General features: G+C 34.0%; 1 protein-coding gene across 15 annotated transcripts in view; it reads right to left on the reverse strand.

The window, feature by feature from the left end:
• SLC4A10 (solute carrier family 4 member 10) overlaps positions 1–18,042 on the reverse strand; it is a 329,883-nt gene that overhangs the window by 33,008 nt on the left and 278,833 nt on the right. For all 15 annotated transcript variants that reach the window (XM_032637995.1, XM_032637999.1, XM_032637996.1 and 12 more), the window contains 4 exons: positions 9,715–9,820; positions 4,105–4,266; positions 2,449–2,562; positions 1,065–1,226 (listed from right to left, as the gene is read on the reverse strand). In XM_032637995.1, coding sequence (XP_032493886.1) covers positions 1,065–1,226; positions 2,449–2,562; positions 4,105–4,266; positions 9,715–9,820 — 544 coding nt within the window. The remainder of the gene's footprint in view (positions 1–1,064; positions 1,227–2,448; positions 2,563–4,104; positions 4,267–9,714; positions 9,821–18,042) is intronic.

Consider the following 18,042-nt stretch of genomic DNA (forward strand, 5'->3'; position numbering starts at 1 on the left):
AAGAATGCTCTTTAAGAGAGACACACACTCTCCCCAATATAATAGACAAAATTCCTTTTCAGTAAGATTTATTACAAATAACTGTGCTTTCTTATACTTATGTCATTATTACTTCCCATCAAATACTTCAATCAATCTGATTTTTAAATCTTTCTAACAAACATACTTAAAAATTCTATAAAGTATGATTTCTGTTGCTCTGACAATGAAACTTTTCCTAGAGTTTAAAGAGTATGCGAAGATAGCTGGCAATTATCCCATGATACCAGAAAAAACAAGATTGTGCCTGTTCTGTTTTTGTAAGGTTTGATTCAGAGTACTTTTAACCATTCAATGATTTTTTTGATTTTATTTAACATATTCCTATAAATGATAGTGCTTACATTACACATCTCAGACAAACTGCACACCAGTGAACAGCTAATTTTTCACAGTTGCAAAATGGCAGGGTCAGAATATAATAAATAAGATACATTCATATTTATTCTTTTTGTAAAAGAAAGTCATTAGAATCTGCACTAAAATTCAACAAAGATGTCACAAACTATAACATTTATGACTGGTTTTAATGTCATAGACATTATAGATGGAGGAACGACTAAAGAAAATGAGAATTAGTTGAAGATGTAATTTGTTCCAAAATGAATGCAATCTAATAGGTGTACTTAAGGTCAAATAGAGAAATAGAAGAACCCCAGACGTAGGACAAATTGGTAAAGCTACACTTCATCAAAATAGATTATTTCATTACAGTGTGTTAAACATGGTAAAGAAAGCTAGAACTTTGGCAATGTTTTTAAATTTTAAGTCCTGGAGGTAGGGTTCCAGAGTTCAGAGCTCAGCCAAGTGCTATAATTAAATTAATTAATTAATTAATTAATTTTAAACTTATCGTAAGACAAAGTACCATGAATATAGAAAATAAAATTATGAATCTGAAAATATTTTAATATTTCACTATGCAAATGACTATAGAATACAAAATATAATAAACATCAGTATAAAGTATAATTGACATCTGTTGAATCACAACGATTTACATTAAAATGGAGGTTAAAATATACCTTTAGCTTATGCTCTTTTCTGTTGATGATGACGGCTGTAATCTGTTGGTCCATAAAAATTAGAATAGTACAAAGTAAAGCTGGAATAACAGCAGCTATTACTGTCCACCATGGATTTGGGCCTAAAGGTGTAACAAACCAGCCACGATCATCTCTTGTGGGCTGTGAAAATTTAAAGAATGCAGTTATTAACTGGATTAATGAATACCTAATCAAATTGTCTTACAGATAATACCAGGAAAACCCTAGTTATAAACTGATATGCCAAGTGAATTATATATTTAATAATAATAATATTCACAAAGCATTTATAAGGTACCAGACACTATTCTAAGTGCTTTAAATATTTTAACTCATTTTTTTCTTCACAACAGTCTAAAGAAGATACAGATAAGGAAACTGAGACATAGAGAGGTTCAGTAAATTTTTCAAGGTCCCAAAGCTAGTAACTGGTGGAGATAGGATTTCAGCTCTGACAAACTGACTCACAAATTTGTGTTCTCAATCAATACCTATATTAAATAAAATCATATTAATATTTATCATTTATGATTGGCAAATTTATTTACATTTACAAATATCACATTGACTACTGTGTATAACTCTTATTTTAGATGTGTATCCAGGTCACTATGTAAAAATGTCAAAAAGACGTTTGGTCACATCATGGGCTCAGGGAAAGGTTCAAACATGGCTGGTGCCTGAGATAAGTCCCAAAGGAAATCATTTTGACAATTCTTTGAGGAAGTCCCTAGCTATTTTTTTTTTTTTTTAGTACGCGGGCCTCTCACTGCTGTGGCCTCTCCCGTTGCGGAGCACAGGCTCTGGACGCGCAGGCCCAGCGGCCATGGCCCAGGGGCCCAGCCGCTCCGCGGCACGTGGGATCCTCCTGGACCGGGGCACAAACCCGCGTCCCCTGTATCGGCAGGCGGACCCTCAACCACTGCGCCACCAGGGAAGCCCCCTCGCTCTTTTTGATAGGTGAGGAAACAGGTTCAGAGAGGTAAAGTAACTGGCCCAAGGTCGCATAGTTAGTAACATGGTCTGAACTCTATTCCAGACCTAATTTTACCTGTTTTCAAGCCCTATCCACTGTGCGTTACCCTTACTTTCAAAATGCTTCCTTATCTTTTAAGAATATAGATATTCCCACTGGAATAATTGACAGAAAATTTTTTCAAGCTGCCTCTAGGTTTCCATTTCTATTTTTTTAATATTAGGCCAAAATTTTAGTCATGCTGTGGGCATTTTATTTACTGTTATATTAATCTATATTCTTTATATTTTCATGAAAATCCCAAGTACTAGGGTTATAGCCATCATCTGAATAAAAATTAGACCTACAGAGATGGAGAGATGATAGTAAATCCTATGATAACTTCACCTTGAAAACACTTGGTACTTGTAGTTTTGGAGATGGGATCCCAATGGCATAGTCAATTAAAACCATACACAGAATCGTAAGAAAGACAGCAAAGTCGCTCACTATGGATCGCACCTAAACATAATGAAAACACTTGTCACTTGAAGGAACTATAAATAGTGAAGAATACTCAGGAACATAATCTAGAATCACACTTTATAAACACTTTATGACATAATATCATAATATTATATTTTACGCATACTATAATATTACTACTAACTCTTGTCATATTTATATTTATGTGTCTCTGTCATTAGGATGAATACACACTCAACATTTTCAAATTGAGGCATTATGGAATAGCTACAATGGTGATTGTGCTGTTTTCATTTAAAATCTAAGTTTATTATGGGAATCTTGCATGATACAATACCACTACATCAGCAGTGCTGATAAAAATCTAAGTTTATTATGAATTCCAGTATGTGAATATTTATTTCACAGAATAAGGTTGCATGGCTAGAATTTCGCTATATTTTAGTACTCTTTCTCACGTAGGTAACATTTTAATATCATAAACCTGAAATACCATAAAATAAAATTATCTATTTTTATTGAAGAAGCATAATATTTTAGCTAGTTTATCTGAGCTACAAGTATGGCAGCAGGTAATTTGCACAACAGAGTAAGCAAATTTAAGTTATTCTATGTAAGCCAGTTTTTAAAGCCATTTCTCTTTTATAAAGCCTTCATTGAGAAAAATTCTTAAACAATAATCAACAAGATCTGCCTTTTATTAGGCTGCCTTTATGACGCACACACAAACACATAAAATGCAGGAGTTTGATACAAAAAAAAGAATTCTATATTAATCAAATTGAGCTTTGGGGGGTAAGAAATGAATCTTCCACGTTACGGAAGGAAGAGGTAAGAAAAACAGAAGTTTCTCTCAAACAGCAGTTCTTAAAACATTTTCCCAGAGTAGAATTTTCATCACAATTTTTAGCTCATCCCTAAAAAGCTTGTTTTCTTGTTTCTTTTCTTTCTTTTTCTTTTCTCCTTCCTTCCTTCCTCCCTCCCTTCTTTCCTTCCTTCCTTCTTTTTTGGCTGAGTCAGACCTTATAGGTGTTACTTTGCAGTGTTAAATATTGAACTAAGCTGTTTCTCTGTTTACTTTCCTTTCCAAATATGCAGATGCAAACGTGGTGGGTTAGGCGGAGGGACTGACACTTTAAAAATGAAAAAGAGGATAGTGTTCCAATGAGTCTTGCAGGGGCTTCCCCAATTACAGAATGTAACAGTGGCTCCTATGAGGTGTCTGTCAGGCTGGAATAGTTCCCACTGTTCACTGGGCAAGAAAGTGACAATCAGTAATGCAGTGTGTGCTTTTGAGTTCCAAAAATGAAAGTGGGAAAGTGGGAGTTTATCTCTGGGATTTGAAGTTAGGAGATAAGCCTGGAGGGAATGTGTACTCCTAGCACTGTATCACAAAATGCTTTCTCTTACCTCCCTCACCATGCCCACTCCTAAACTGGCAGCTCAATCACACAAAAACCTTTTAGTGGCTCCTTTAACGACAGCAATAGCTCTTTCTTTTGTCCTAAAACACACATGACTCCATAACATGCTTTCTGTTGGTTCACATTTTGATCAGAAAAATTGTAGTCTAAGTACCTTGGTTGGAAAATAGCGGCTAGTCTTGAACTGCTTCAGTGTGGCTGACAGAGTAACTGTGGAAAAGAACAGGATCACTGACCAAAATAGAACATCTGGAACATATGGGTGCTCGTGGCCACAAGCTCGTCCAACATACTCTCCATGCAATGATTTGCATTCCTGCCAGAGCAAGTAAAACAAATGGAGCTATTAAGCAAAAAAGGTGGACACGTTTCTTTCAGAAAACTAACATCTTAAGATCGCTTGCAGTTGAGTTGCTGAAGTTGTTCAGTTATGGCTCCTATTTGGATAGGTAGTGAGCAATACGAACCACTTCTAAAATTCTTGCCTTTTCAAATTAAGTTTAAATCTATAAAACTAACTGATTTATCAATCACCATCTTAATGCATTTTCACATCAACCCTATAAAATAGGTAGTTGTTATTATTTCTATTTCAGCTCTGAGGAAACTGAGGTGTAGAGAAGTTAAGTAATTGGCTCTGGGCTCACCGCTGCTGGGTGGCAGCAGAGTTGTGATACAAACATGATATTCCTTTGGTGGGAATATTATTAAAGAAGAACAATGATTTTGTAGAATTATCTAGTCCAAAAGCTCCCAAGAAAGGTGAGAAAAGCAACAAAAAACTATGATACATTATTACTGGAGTGAAACTGAAAGTCAAAGATGGGGCTCAAATTTAAATTATAGAACAAAAGAGAAAAAGTTAGTATAGAAGCAATGCAAAGTTCATATTTACTATGACTTCTTCATGGTCTTTTTTTTTTTCCTGGTATATATTTTATAAGCCTCTGAAGGATCATTTCTAATTGCTGCCTTAGCCATGAGGTGGCAGCAAAGTCAAAAAAATTTCCTTTCTTGGAGGAAAAAAAACTGAGCATTTTAAACATTAATATTTTGAAATTAAAACTTTTAAAAAATGTTTTGCTTTTTACTATTTTAATTTAAAGATTAGAACACTAAATTTTAATTTTTTATTTCAAAACAGAGAAAAGAATGGTTTAAGTGATCCAGTGACCTTGTTAGTACTTGAGATATCTGGACCTGAACAGAAACTGAATTGTGCCATATACTTAAAGATCTTAGGGAAAAATATGGACTGACGGACTGATCACCAACAGAGACTGTCCAATGAACAAAGTTTCAGGCCCTGGAGTCCTTGTATAGCAGAAAACAAATACCTTCAAAAGATTCTAGACTAAATCACAGATTGTTACATGGTTATCCAAAAACAAACTAGTAAAATCTACTTGGGGCAGCTACCCCTAAGGCTAGGATTCTTGAGAAATATTGTTTGTATACTTTATAATTATCTAAAACAATTCCATTCCCTTTTCTAATCTAACTGCAAATGCTACATTCTTTGCTAGCTAAAGTTGAATTCCAATTATCTATTTTAATATAGAGCACAATGACTTGGCTAATTGAAAAACCAAAGAAAAATCCCCCAGGCCTTAATTATAGTTTTAATTTTCCTTCTCTCAAAACTCTGTTAAAATAGATAAAGTAGCAAAAATGAATCCTTGAATTTTTTAGTCCCGTCTCTTGCCCCTTGTCCAGAGATACTAGTATAGCAATTACTAAGCAAAGTAATGGTTAAGAAGAATGGATAAATACAAAGAGGAGCTAGAAGCTCTGTTGTAAACACATTATCTAAATATTTGTGATCAGTCTTTTGTGCAGATATAAAAGTCCTCCAAGTCTTGGACTTGGCTGGGTCTTGTTCTCAAATCTTAGGAACATAGATACCATTTAAAGGATCATTTAACTGTCTTATAATCTATAATACATTGCCAATAGCTTGCCTAGTTACTTTAATTCAAAGCAAATTTGAAAAGCGTATTTATTTTTTCTTCCTTTTAGGGGGACAGTATGCTATTTAAAAAGGAAAAATTGTGAACTACTAAATTCTACATTTATTTTCTGGTTTATACTAACTGTACCTTTAACACACACACACACACACACGCGCGCACACACACACACACACACACACACACACACACACACAAAACAAGTACTGAGATTTGGAAGAGAAAACTAAATCCAAATCCTGTTCTCTTATTTTGAGTCTCACATATGGTTTCACTTACAAAAATGAAAAACTGCTTGTTGACAAACTCATTTCTACTAATTATTCTTCAACACGTTCTAAGTTTCAGCAGTGTTATAAGTTGGTAAAAATTAAGTTTGATAAAATAAGAAATTAAAGTTGGCATTAGTGTCCTGCCCCTTACTTACATATAAGCTAAATATGTAATTCTGGCACTAAAACGATTCTTAACCAATTGCTAGTTAATTGCTTGTGAATATTTTAAACCTCGCCTAGGAATTCCTTTATAATGACAGATTTTGAGATACTGCTAAAAATATATATAAACATAGAAACCTAAGTGTTCTAGCTTGCTATAAAACACTTGAATTAGGCATTATTCACAATAGCCAAGATATGGAAATAACCTAGATGTCTGTCAATGGATGAATGGATTAAGAAAATGTAGTATAAATATATAACGGAATATCATTCCCTTAAAAAGGAAGGAAATCCTGCCATTGCAACAACATGGATGAATCTGGAGGACATCATGCTGACTGATATAAGCCAGACACAGAAAGACAAACACTATATGATTTAACTTACATGTGGAATCTAAAAATGTCAAACTCAGAAGCAGAGAGTAGAATGATGGTCACTAATGGCTGGGGACAGGGGAAACATGGGGAAATATTGGCCGAAGGGTACAAAGTTTCAGTTATACAGGATAAATTATGAAGATCTAATGTATAACATGGTGACTATGGTTAATAATATTGCATTAAATAATTGAAATTTGCTGAGAGAGTAGATCTTAATTGTTTTCACCAAAAAAAAAAAAAAAAAGGTAACTATTTGAGGTGATGGATATGTTAATTAGCTTGATTGCGGTAATCATTCACGTCATATACATATACCGAAACATCATATTGTATACCTTAAATATACACAATTTTTATTTGTCAGTTATACCTCAATAAAGCTGGAAAACAAAATAAACCAAAACAAGACATTTACATTAAATAGTAAATTTGTGATTTGAGACTTTTTCAAAACGATCATTAAATATTTATTGAACACTTATTATGCATACAGCTGTTTGGGAGAATCAAAGAAAGCTAAAGTTCTTTGCCCTTGCTGAGTTAGCAAGGTATAAATGACAATTAATGAGATATGTAACAATTCAATTAAAAATCATCACGTGAATAATATACAAAGTAGATATCACATGACTATTTTTATAGCACAGTGCTTTATTAATACAATGTTTTTGATGATACTAATGGTTATGCTGAGGAAAGAAATCCTAGAATAACAATTAAGACAAAACAATTTTATGGCCCTCATTGACTTAAAAACTGTAAGATTTTTTCATTACGTAGCATTCCCTTTGGTGATAAATGCTATTTCTGGTCAAGATTAGCAATTACCTATTGCAAAAACTGCTTTTAACTAATGAAAAATAATATGAAAATTTCTGCCAGAATGTTAACTCCCAGTACAGAACTTCAAGAAAAAAACCACAGTGCTAGATTTGCTTTGATTGCAAAATATTTTTCACTGTACTCTGCTTGACCCTAAAACTTCTAATATTTAAAATTAACTCATGGCTAGCTAGATCAACTGTGCTATGAGTCTCTTTGAAAGTTATGATTCAGGGTTGGCTACTACATGGAATGAATATTATTATTTAATATTAAATTATTCAAGACTATAAAACACAGAGTAAATTATCATGTTAAATAATTTAGAGATGAGATTATTGGGTTACTGTATTGTAGGGGACACCAAGATGAGGGACAAAAGCAAGGGACTCAAGACATAATATCTTTATAGTTTTCAAAAGAGAAATATAAATGGAAGATGCACTGCTGAACAGACCAACCACAATCCCATGTCTAAATTCTGAATAACTGTAGCATTCTTTCTTGTTCAGCTCATCATTTCTTTTACTGATCAATTTAAATGGCTCTCTGAAAGGAAACAGTTTGGTAATGTTATTTTTTCTAAGAAAAAATAGGACAGAATAAATGTTAACCATAACAGAAGAAAACAACAGAAGTAAGTGAAGGCTTATTTTAGAGCAAATGACTAGCATAAGAGGAAAAGTAGTAAAATATAGGTCAAGATAGAATTTTAAACAGAAGGTAAGTAATTTGATTTTGATTCTGAAAGAAAATATTTAATGAGGAAAATTGATAAAATAGGCAATAGGTCAAGTGCTCTTACAAGAATCATGTTTAGAGTTTTATAACATTTGTACAACAAAAAAGATTTCTATGTGTCACTAACTGGCTCACTTACTAAATGATATGTTTTTCATAAAATGAACTAGAATTTATATAGTTTTATGCCCATGGTTATAATGGGATTTGAGCTTATATGGGTAGATAAAGTGGCAGAAGCTTTGGATTGTAATGTTTGTAACTGGGAAGAATAGAGAAGAAAGTAGAATGACTCAGATTTTAATACTTATTAAAACCAGAACACTTTCGATTTTTCCAATTATGAGATTTGATTGACCAGAAGTAAAGGATGCAAATGTAGATGGAAAAGGAGGTGCACAAATATTGCAAGAGATTAAGAAGAACTGAGAAATTCAGCATGAGGGGGGAAAAAAGATACCACAAAAAAAAGAGGAAAGCCAAAAATATTTTTAAAGGTATAAGATTTAACTTTGATAGGTGAAAAATATGTTGCCATTCTATTTCTTGAATGGAGGATAAAGAGAAAATGGAAGTAAGAAAATCTTCCTGAGGGAGGTGCCAGAATTTTATTAAGAAAAGTGACTTTTGTTTTCCCCAAAAGTTCAATATTTACACTAAAATATTAACAAACATCCCCTCCCCCTTAACATATTCTGAACAGCTGGAGCAGTATTACAGAGTAAAGTAAAAGCATTCTGGGTTCTTTACACAGAAGGCTGACTTAGTTCTGCCATACGGTTTCATTTAGGTCAACACTACTCTTATTTAATGTGCTTTCAGTTAATCTAGTAACATTATGCCATATATGTGTGCTTTCAGAGTAACTCAGGCCTAATAACTACTGGAAAAACTTAATAATGAAAGAAAACCCCAGTAAACTTATGCATACTTGAAATGAATGAAATCAAAACCATCACTTTTATAATAGTATTTGTTTAAAACACTTAACCTAGTGGCAATAATTCATTCAAAAAATCAATAAAAGCCCTTATAGTAATAAGATTCAAGGTATGACCTATTTTTCTTTTTTAAAAATTAATTAATTAATTAATGGCTGTGTTGGGTCTTTGTTGCTGCATGCGGGCTTTCTCTAGTTGCGGCAAGCGGGTTGTGGTGTGCGGGCTTTTCATTGCAGTGGCTTCTCTTGTTGCAGAGCATGGACTCTATGCGCACGGGCTCAGTAATCGTGGCTTGTGAGCTCTAGAGCGTAGGCTCAGTAGTTGTAGCACATGGGCTTAGTTGCTCCGTGGCATGTGGGATCTTCCCGGACCAGGGCTCAAACCCATGTCCCCTGCATTGGCAGGTGGATTCTTAACCACTGTGCCACCAGGGAAGTCCATGACTTATTTTTCAATGTTTCACTTACCGACACAGTTAGGTTCTCCCATATTATGTCAGAGGCAGAAATATTGGACTCCCTCCATTCCTTCAATGTATCATTGCTAGGATTATGTGGTTCCACACAGTTACACCTGCAAAGGCAAAACAGTGTCTTTTGTGAAGTATCTTTTTGTCACCATACTTAAAACAAATGTGTGATGGGTCCTTTTTCCCCAGTCACAGCCTTCCTCCATCTGAGAGATAAGTAGGTAGCTCATCCTAAACTCCAAAACACACTATTTTCAGACAGAAGGATAGATAAATTGCTAGGACATTAGATCACTTCTAATGTTTCCTGGAATGAGAGGTCATTCCTTCTCTGTCCCCACCAGAGGAAATTTTTTAAAGTGTAGGTTAGAACACGGGGTTTTTGAGGCCTTTTAAACCAGGATGCTTTCTAGACCTTACAACAACCATTTGCCTCTAAATTATAAGTCAAGTGGGAAAAAATTATAAACATCCAAATGTATTATTATAATTTACTTATTTTTATTAATACTGTATAACTATATCAATTAAAATTGGAGTTTATAATTCATATTTTAGAGATCATTTAGAATTTTGCAATGTAATTTAAAATTAAAGCTAGGTTGAAGCAAGAACCCTAGGTATCTCAGGATATACTTTCTTTGTGATGAGTGATAGTTCTATTAAAAATCAACAAATCAGTATGCAAAAGATTTTTGAGTAGCTACTACATATAAAGTAACATGATGAACGCTGGGTGGGGTAAGAGCAGAGAGAATAGGAAAAAGCTGGGCAAAGTGGTACTGTTATGTAATAAAAAACAGCTTTTGATCTCATGTTCTTTATAACTTTGTAAGTAAATGAGAAGACAAAAGCAAAGATTATCAACAAGTTAATTGTCTTAGATGTTAACTTCAATTTACAAATTGTTTCAAAAATTCATTCATAAGTCTATTATTTGCCCTTCAGAGAGCATTTTCTTATAGAAGCATTTTAGAAAAATAGTGGTTGGGCTCCCAGATTAAGCCACATATATACTACATAACTTTAATATTAGTTGGATTGCTGTTTTAGTGATATTAATTGAACTGTAGAACCCAACTGCCATTATTTCTATAGGAAAATATATTACAGTCTCTACTTGATAAATTCCTCTGCCTAAGCAACAGTCTCTCTTCTTTTATTTATTTATTTATTTTTGCGGTATGCGGGCCTCTCACTGTTGTGGCCTCTCCCATTGCGGAGCACAGGCTCCGGACACGCAGGCTCAGTGGCCATGGCTCATGGGCCTAGCCACTCTGCAGCATGTGGGATCTTCCCGGACCATGGCACGAAACCCGTGTCCCCTGCATCGGCAAGCAGACTCTCAACCACTGCGCCACCAGGAAGCCCTCTCTTCTGTCTTTTACATCAGAAATTTTAGTCTGTTCTTTTTTTTACCACCACTCATTCATTATTCAAAGTGTACTGAGTGTCTATTTACAAGAAACTCTCCTTGAACTTGGGCAATACAGACAGGTATGTTCCTGCTCTCACTAAGAGATGTTAGAGTATTCCCCACCTGGGCTCACATGGGGCTGGGCCTCTAAAAAAACAGAGGATTCCAATGAGAAAGTTGTTGATGAGGATTTTAAGGGAATGAGACATGGAAGTATTAGCTACTATGAGCAGCTACAGTGACCACCATGGTATCAGAGGGAGGAAACACAGCAAAAGGGAAACAGTCCCCTGAGATGCAGTAATAGTCATTCATTAATGCAATTTATTCAAATCTATAGGTTCTCAAGTCCCAGATTAGTTGTACATAATCCCAGAACACAGGATTATGTGTCAGAAAGGCCTTTGTCCTTTACTGGCTGTGTGGCCAGCGGCAAATTATTTAAGCACTCTAAATCTTGGTTTCCTCATAAATAAAATGCAGACTGAAATGCTTACCTTGTAGAGCTATTATGAAGAATAAGTAACATGATATATATTAAGTGCCTGGTATACATTTATGCAGTTTTGAAATTGTAGCTGCCATCATCATCATGGTTCTCATCATTATTTTCTGGTTCATTTTTCAGTTTTTCATATGATATAATAAAACTGTTAACTTTCAATTAATGTAATACAAAAAAAACACTAGGCTTTTCTCTAACATGCTGATACTCTTTATTTTGCTTCCAGTGCTTTAAAAAGAATTAAATTCTGACGAGCATTAAAACAGTTTTGCTACTATCACTAAGAATCTATCAAAAGAAAGAAAATTCCTGTTTAATTCTGACTCTAGGTCATTAGATCACTAGGCAAACATGGTAAAGATAATATATGAAGAGAGAGAGAATAATTTCATTTAAAAATATCTTAAATTATTAAAAAATAACACTAAAACCATTAAATCACTGAATATTTTCTAAAATTAAAAATCAGGTTTGGCTTCTAGCTTAAGAAAGAGGACTGAACACACATGTTTATTTTCTCATTACCTAGAATTCATTAAGCAAAGAAATAATATAAAAAGAAACATGAGGAGAAATAGCAACAAAAGAGAGATGTAAACAAATGGAATATGAAAAGCATATGAAAGCAGGATGTTTGTAAAAGCAGAACAGAAGAGTAATACTAACAATAATAGTACTTTTATGTTTAATCCTTAAAATAGGTAGTATTAATCACATGAAAATATCAAAGCACGAGTGATGTGGCCAAGGTTACACAGCTAGAAACATCAGAGCCAGAATTTAAACCTAGGCAGTCTGCTCCTAATGACTAACTTAAAAAAATAGAAATATTTACATAGAAACATAAATATATATACATATTTATATATACATATAAAATTTATATATTTATATAGGATATATATATATCCTTCCAACTGCAGTAAAGGAAGGACCTGGCCTGCCAAGTAGAATCCCAAAAAGGGTCTGAACTAAGAGAAGATGTTGGGATGAAGGAAAGAGTGTTTTCCAACCTAAGAAAGCAGTGAAAGAACTCTCAGAAAGACAAATGTATGGTAAAGCCCAAGAGAAGCACGGAAGAAGTGAAATCACAAGATGGCTGAATGGAAAGTCCCAGTGCTCCTTCCCCCATAGAAACTTCAATTTAACAACAATATATGGACCAAAATACTGTGACGAGAATTCCAGAATCCAGTTAAGATGTTGCAGTACCTGAGTGCAAAGCTGTGAACAGCCACATTCAAACGGGTAAGAGCAATTTCACTTTAACTGCATCAGCCCCTCCTCTAAGCTGGCACAGCTCAGCAGTGGTAGAGAATACCCTGGCTTACACTTTTTACACTGGGGGTGAAGAGAAAATAGAGGCTGCATCTGACATTCCAGCTCTTCAGAGGGCTACGGAGGGACTGGTATCTGTCTTGTCATAAAATGTCATAAAATGGCAACTGTCTCACCTAACCTGGGATGCTGATGGGGACTCATCATATGGTAGATATCTGGAGGCCTCTGAGAACAAGAGATAGCAGAGAATCTTGCTACTGTAAGTTCTATGGTTTTACAGTAGCAAGATTCTCTGCTATCCCTTGTTCTCAGAGGGAGCAAAAGATTATGAGCCCCTGGAAAAAGAAACCAGCAATACTAATTGAGAAATTGCACACACGAGGCTCAGAGAATTTGCATCCCCTTCCCTCCAAGAAAGGGTTAGAGAGGCCCCTAGAATCTCTATTCAAGCTGATTAATAAGAGTCTTCTGCACAAAGAGCAAGTTCCTAAAGGCTATGAAAGGTGGCTGTTATTTCAAATGTGCCAATCCTAAAACAAAGTTATGGGACACATGAAGAAACAGGGCAACATGGTCCATACAAAGGAATAAAATAAATCAGAAACTTATCTTAAAGCAATAGAGGTATATAAATTACCTGACAGAATTTAAATAACCATTATAATGATACTCTATGAGATCAAGAAAATGATGCATAAACAAAATGAAAATATCAACAAAAAGATAGAAAATATTTAAAAAGAACAAAATAGAAATTTTGGAGCTAAAGAATACAATAATTGAACTAAAAAATTCAGTAGAGGAGTTCAACATCAGACTCAATTAAGCAGAAGAAAGAATCAGTGAACTTGAGGACATGTCACTTGAAATTATTCAGTCAGAAGAACAAAATGAAAAAAGAATGAAAAAGAGTGAAGAAAGCCTGAGGAACACATGGGATATCATAAGCAAATCAATATATGCATCATGGGAGCCCCAGAAGAAGAAGAAAGAAAATAAGGGACAGAAAGCTTATTTAAAGAAATAGTGCCCCAAAACTTCCCAAAGATGGGGAAGGAAATGACATCCATATTTAAGAAACCCAATGAATTCCAACCATTGTGAATCCAAAGAAATCACACTAAGACATATTATAATCAAACTGTTAAAAGTCAAATACAGAGAAAATTTCAACAGCAGCAAGAGAAAAGCTAATCACCATGTGCAAGAGAAGTTCCATAATACTACCAGTGGATTTTTCAGCCTGAACTCTACAGACCAGAAGGCAGTGGTATGACATATTCAAAGTGCTAAAAGGGAAAACTTCCAACCAAGAATACTATATCTGGTAAAAAATGGGGGAGTTCAAAAATGAAGGAGAAATAAAACCTTCCCAGGTTTCAAAAATAAAGCTGAAGGAGTTCATCACCACTATATCTGCCTTATAAGAAATGCTAAAGGGAATCCTTCAAGTTCAAACAAAAGGACGCTGAACAGCAACACAAAAACATATGAAAGTATAAAGCTTGCTAATAAAGGTAAGTATATAGACAAATACAAAATACTGTAATGGTGGTACATAAATCACTTTTAATTCTGGTATAGAAGTTGAAGGACAAAAGTATTTTTAGACACTATTACTATAAAAATATGTTAATGGATACACAATATGAAAGGATGTAATTTTTTATATCAATAACATAAAAAGTGTAACAAGGGGGGAGTAAAAGTGAAGAGTATTTGTATGCAATTGAAGTTAAGTTTTATCAGCTTAAAATAGATTGTTGTAAATATAAGATGTTTTATGTAAGCCCCATGGTAACCAAAAAGAAAATACCTTTTTGTGTAGAACATCCACAAAAGAAAATAAGAAAGGAATCAAAACATATCACTACTAAAAAAAAAAAAAATCAACAAAACACAAAGGAAGTAAAAAAGAGAGGAAAGGGGGCAGGTGACAAAAATGTTACGGGACAGAAAACAACTAATAAAATGGCAATAGTAAGTTCTTCTCTATAAATAAGTACTTAAATGTAAGTGGATTTTACTCCCCAATCAAAAGACATAGAATGACTAAACGGATAAAAAAAAGATCTAACTATATGCTGTCTAGAAGAGACTTTTGATTTAGGAACACACATAGAGTGAAAGTTAAAGTATAGAAAACAATATTATATGCAAATGGCAACCAAAAGAGAGCAGGTGTCAGGGTGGGCCATAATCATATCAGACAAATAGACTTTAAGTCAAAAACTGTCAAAAGAGACAAGGAAGGACATTATATAAGGCTAAAAGAGTCAATTAACCAGGAAGATATAACAATTAAAAAGATATACACACCTAACAGCAGAGTACCCAAATATATGAAGGAAACATTGACAGAAGTGAAGAGAAAGATAGATAGTAACACAATTATATTAGGATATTTCAATACCTCACTTTAAATAATGGATAGATCCAAATAGAATATGAATAAGGAAACAGAGGACTTGAACAACACTATAGACCAAATGAACCTAATAGCATATACAGAACATTTCACCCACCAGCAGCAGAATACACAGAGTTCTCAAACACACACAAAACATTCTCCACAAGAGATCACATGTTAGGTCACAAAACTAGTCTTAACAGATGTAAGAAGACTGAAATCATACTAAGTATACTTTCCAACCACAGTGCAATGAAACTAGAAATCAATAACAGAAGGAAAACTAAAAAATTCACAAATGCATGGAAATTAAGCAACATATCCTTGAACAACCAATGGACCAAAGAAGATATCAAAAGAGAAATTAGAAAATATCTTAAGACAAATGAAAACAAAAACAACATACTAAAACTTATAGGATGCAGCAAAAGCAGTACTAAGAGGGAAGTTTATAGCAATAACTGCCTATATTAAAAAGATGAAAATTCTCAAATAAACAACCTAACTTTAAAGCAGAAAGAACTAGAAGAAGAAAAACAAAGCCCAAAGTTAGCAGAAGGAAGGAAATAATAATCATCAGAGCATAAATAAGTGAAATAGAGACTAGAAAAACAACAGTAGAGATCAATGAAACTGAGTCGGTTTTTTAAAAAACCCAACAAATTGACAAACTTTTAGCTAGACTAAGAAAAAAAATAAAGACTCAAAATTATAAATGAAAGAGGAGATGTTACAACTAATGTCACAGAGATTAAAAGGATTATAAGAGATTACTATGAGCAATTCCAAGCCAACAAGTTGGATAGCCTGGAAGAAATGGATAAATTCCTAGAAACATGTAATTTATCAAGAATGAATCATGAAGAAATAGAAATTCTGAACAGACCTATAGCTAGTAAGGAGTTTGAATCAGTAATCAAAAACTTCCCAACAAAGAAAAGCCCATGACCAGATGGTTTCACTGGCGAATTCTACCACACATTTAAAGAACTGATGCCAATCCTTCTAAAACTCTTCCAAAAAACTGAAGAGGAGGGAACACTTCCAAACTCATTTTATGAAGCCAGAATTACCCTGATACCAAAACCAGAAAAAGACATCAAAAGAAAACTATAAAACAATATTCTTAATGAATATAGATTCAAAAATCCTCAACAAAATAATAACAAACTAAATTCAACAATACATTAAAAGGATCATACATCATAACCAAGTAGGATTTATCCGTGGAACACAAGAATGGTTCAACAAACAAATATCAATCATTGTGATACACCACATTAATGGAACAAAGGATACAATCACATGATCAACTCAATAGATGCACAAAAAGCATTTGACAAATTCAACACCCTTTCATGATAAAAACACTCATCACACTAGGAATAGAAGGGAATTATCTCAACATAGTAAAAGTCATATATGACAAGCCCACAGCTAACATCAGAATCACTGGGGAAAAACCAGAAGTTTTTCCTCTAAGATAAAGAACAAGACAAGGATTCTCACTCCTGCCATTTCAATTCAAAATAGTACTGGAAGCCCTACTAGAGAAATTAGGTAAGAAAAAAAAGCATCCAAATTGGAAAGGAAGAAGTAAAATTATCTCTGCTTACAGATAACATAATCTAATACAAAGAAAACTCTAAAAATTCCATATATAAAAAAATTGTTAGAAGTAATAAATGAATTCAACAAAGTTGCAGGATAAAAATCAACATTAAAGGGGCTTCCCTGGTGGCACAGTGGTTGAGAGTCTGCCTGCTAATGCAGGGGACACGGGTTCATGCCCCAGTCCAGGAAGATCCCACGTGCCACGGAGTGGCTGGGCCCGTGAGCCATGGCTGCTGCGCCTGTGTGTCCGGAGCCTGTGCTCTGCAATGGGAGAGGCCACAACAGTGAGAGGCCTGCGTACCGCAAAAAAAAAAAAAAAAAAAAAAATCAACATTAAAAAACTCAGTTGAGTTTCTATAAACAACAATGTGCAATCTAAAAAGGAAATTAAGGAAACAACCTGATTTACAATAGCATCAATAAGAATAAAATACTTAGAAATAAACTTAACCAAAGATGTGAAAGATTTTTACACTTAAAACTATAAAACATTGCTGAAAGAAATTAGAGGACACAAATAAATGGAAAGATATAAATGTGTTCATGAATTGGAAGACTTAATATTGTTAAAAACACCCATATTACCTGAAGTGATCTACAAATTCAGTGCAATTGCTACCAAAATCCCAATGACATTTTTTATAGAAATAGAAAGAATAATCCTAAAATTCATATGGAACCATGAAGGATCCTGAATAGTTAAAACAATCTTGAGAAAAAAAGAATGAAGTTGGAAGCCTCACACTTCCTAATTTCAAAATATATTACAAAGCTAGAGTAATAAAAACAGTATGGTACTAGAACAAAGACAGATATATAGACCAATAGAACAGAATAGAGAGCCCAGAAATAAACTCTCACCTATGCAGTCAAAAGACCTTCAAAAAGAATGGCAAAGCTGCACAATGGGGAAATGCTGAAGTCTCTTCAACAAATCATGCTGGGAAAATCAGATATCCACAAGCAAAAGAATAAAATTGAACCCTTATCTGACACTATACACAGAAATCAATTCAAAATAAATAAAAGACTTAAACATTAGACCTAAATCTATAAAATTTCTAGAAGAAAATGGGGAAAGCTTTATTACATTGGTCTT

The sequence above is a fragment of the Phocoena sinus genome, chromosome 7, assembly GCF_008692025.1.
Source record: "Phocoena sinus isolate mPhoSin1 chromosome 7, mPhoSin1.pri, whole genome shotgun sequence".
In the NCBI taxonomy this organism is placed as follows: domain Eukaryota; kingdom Metazoa; phylum Chordata; class Mammalia; order Artiodactyla; family Phocoenidae; genus Phocoena; species Phocoena sinus.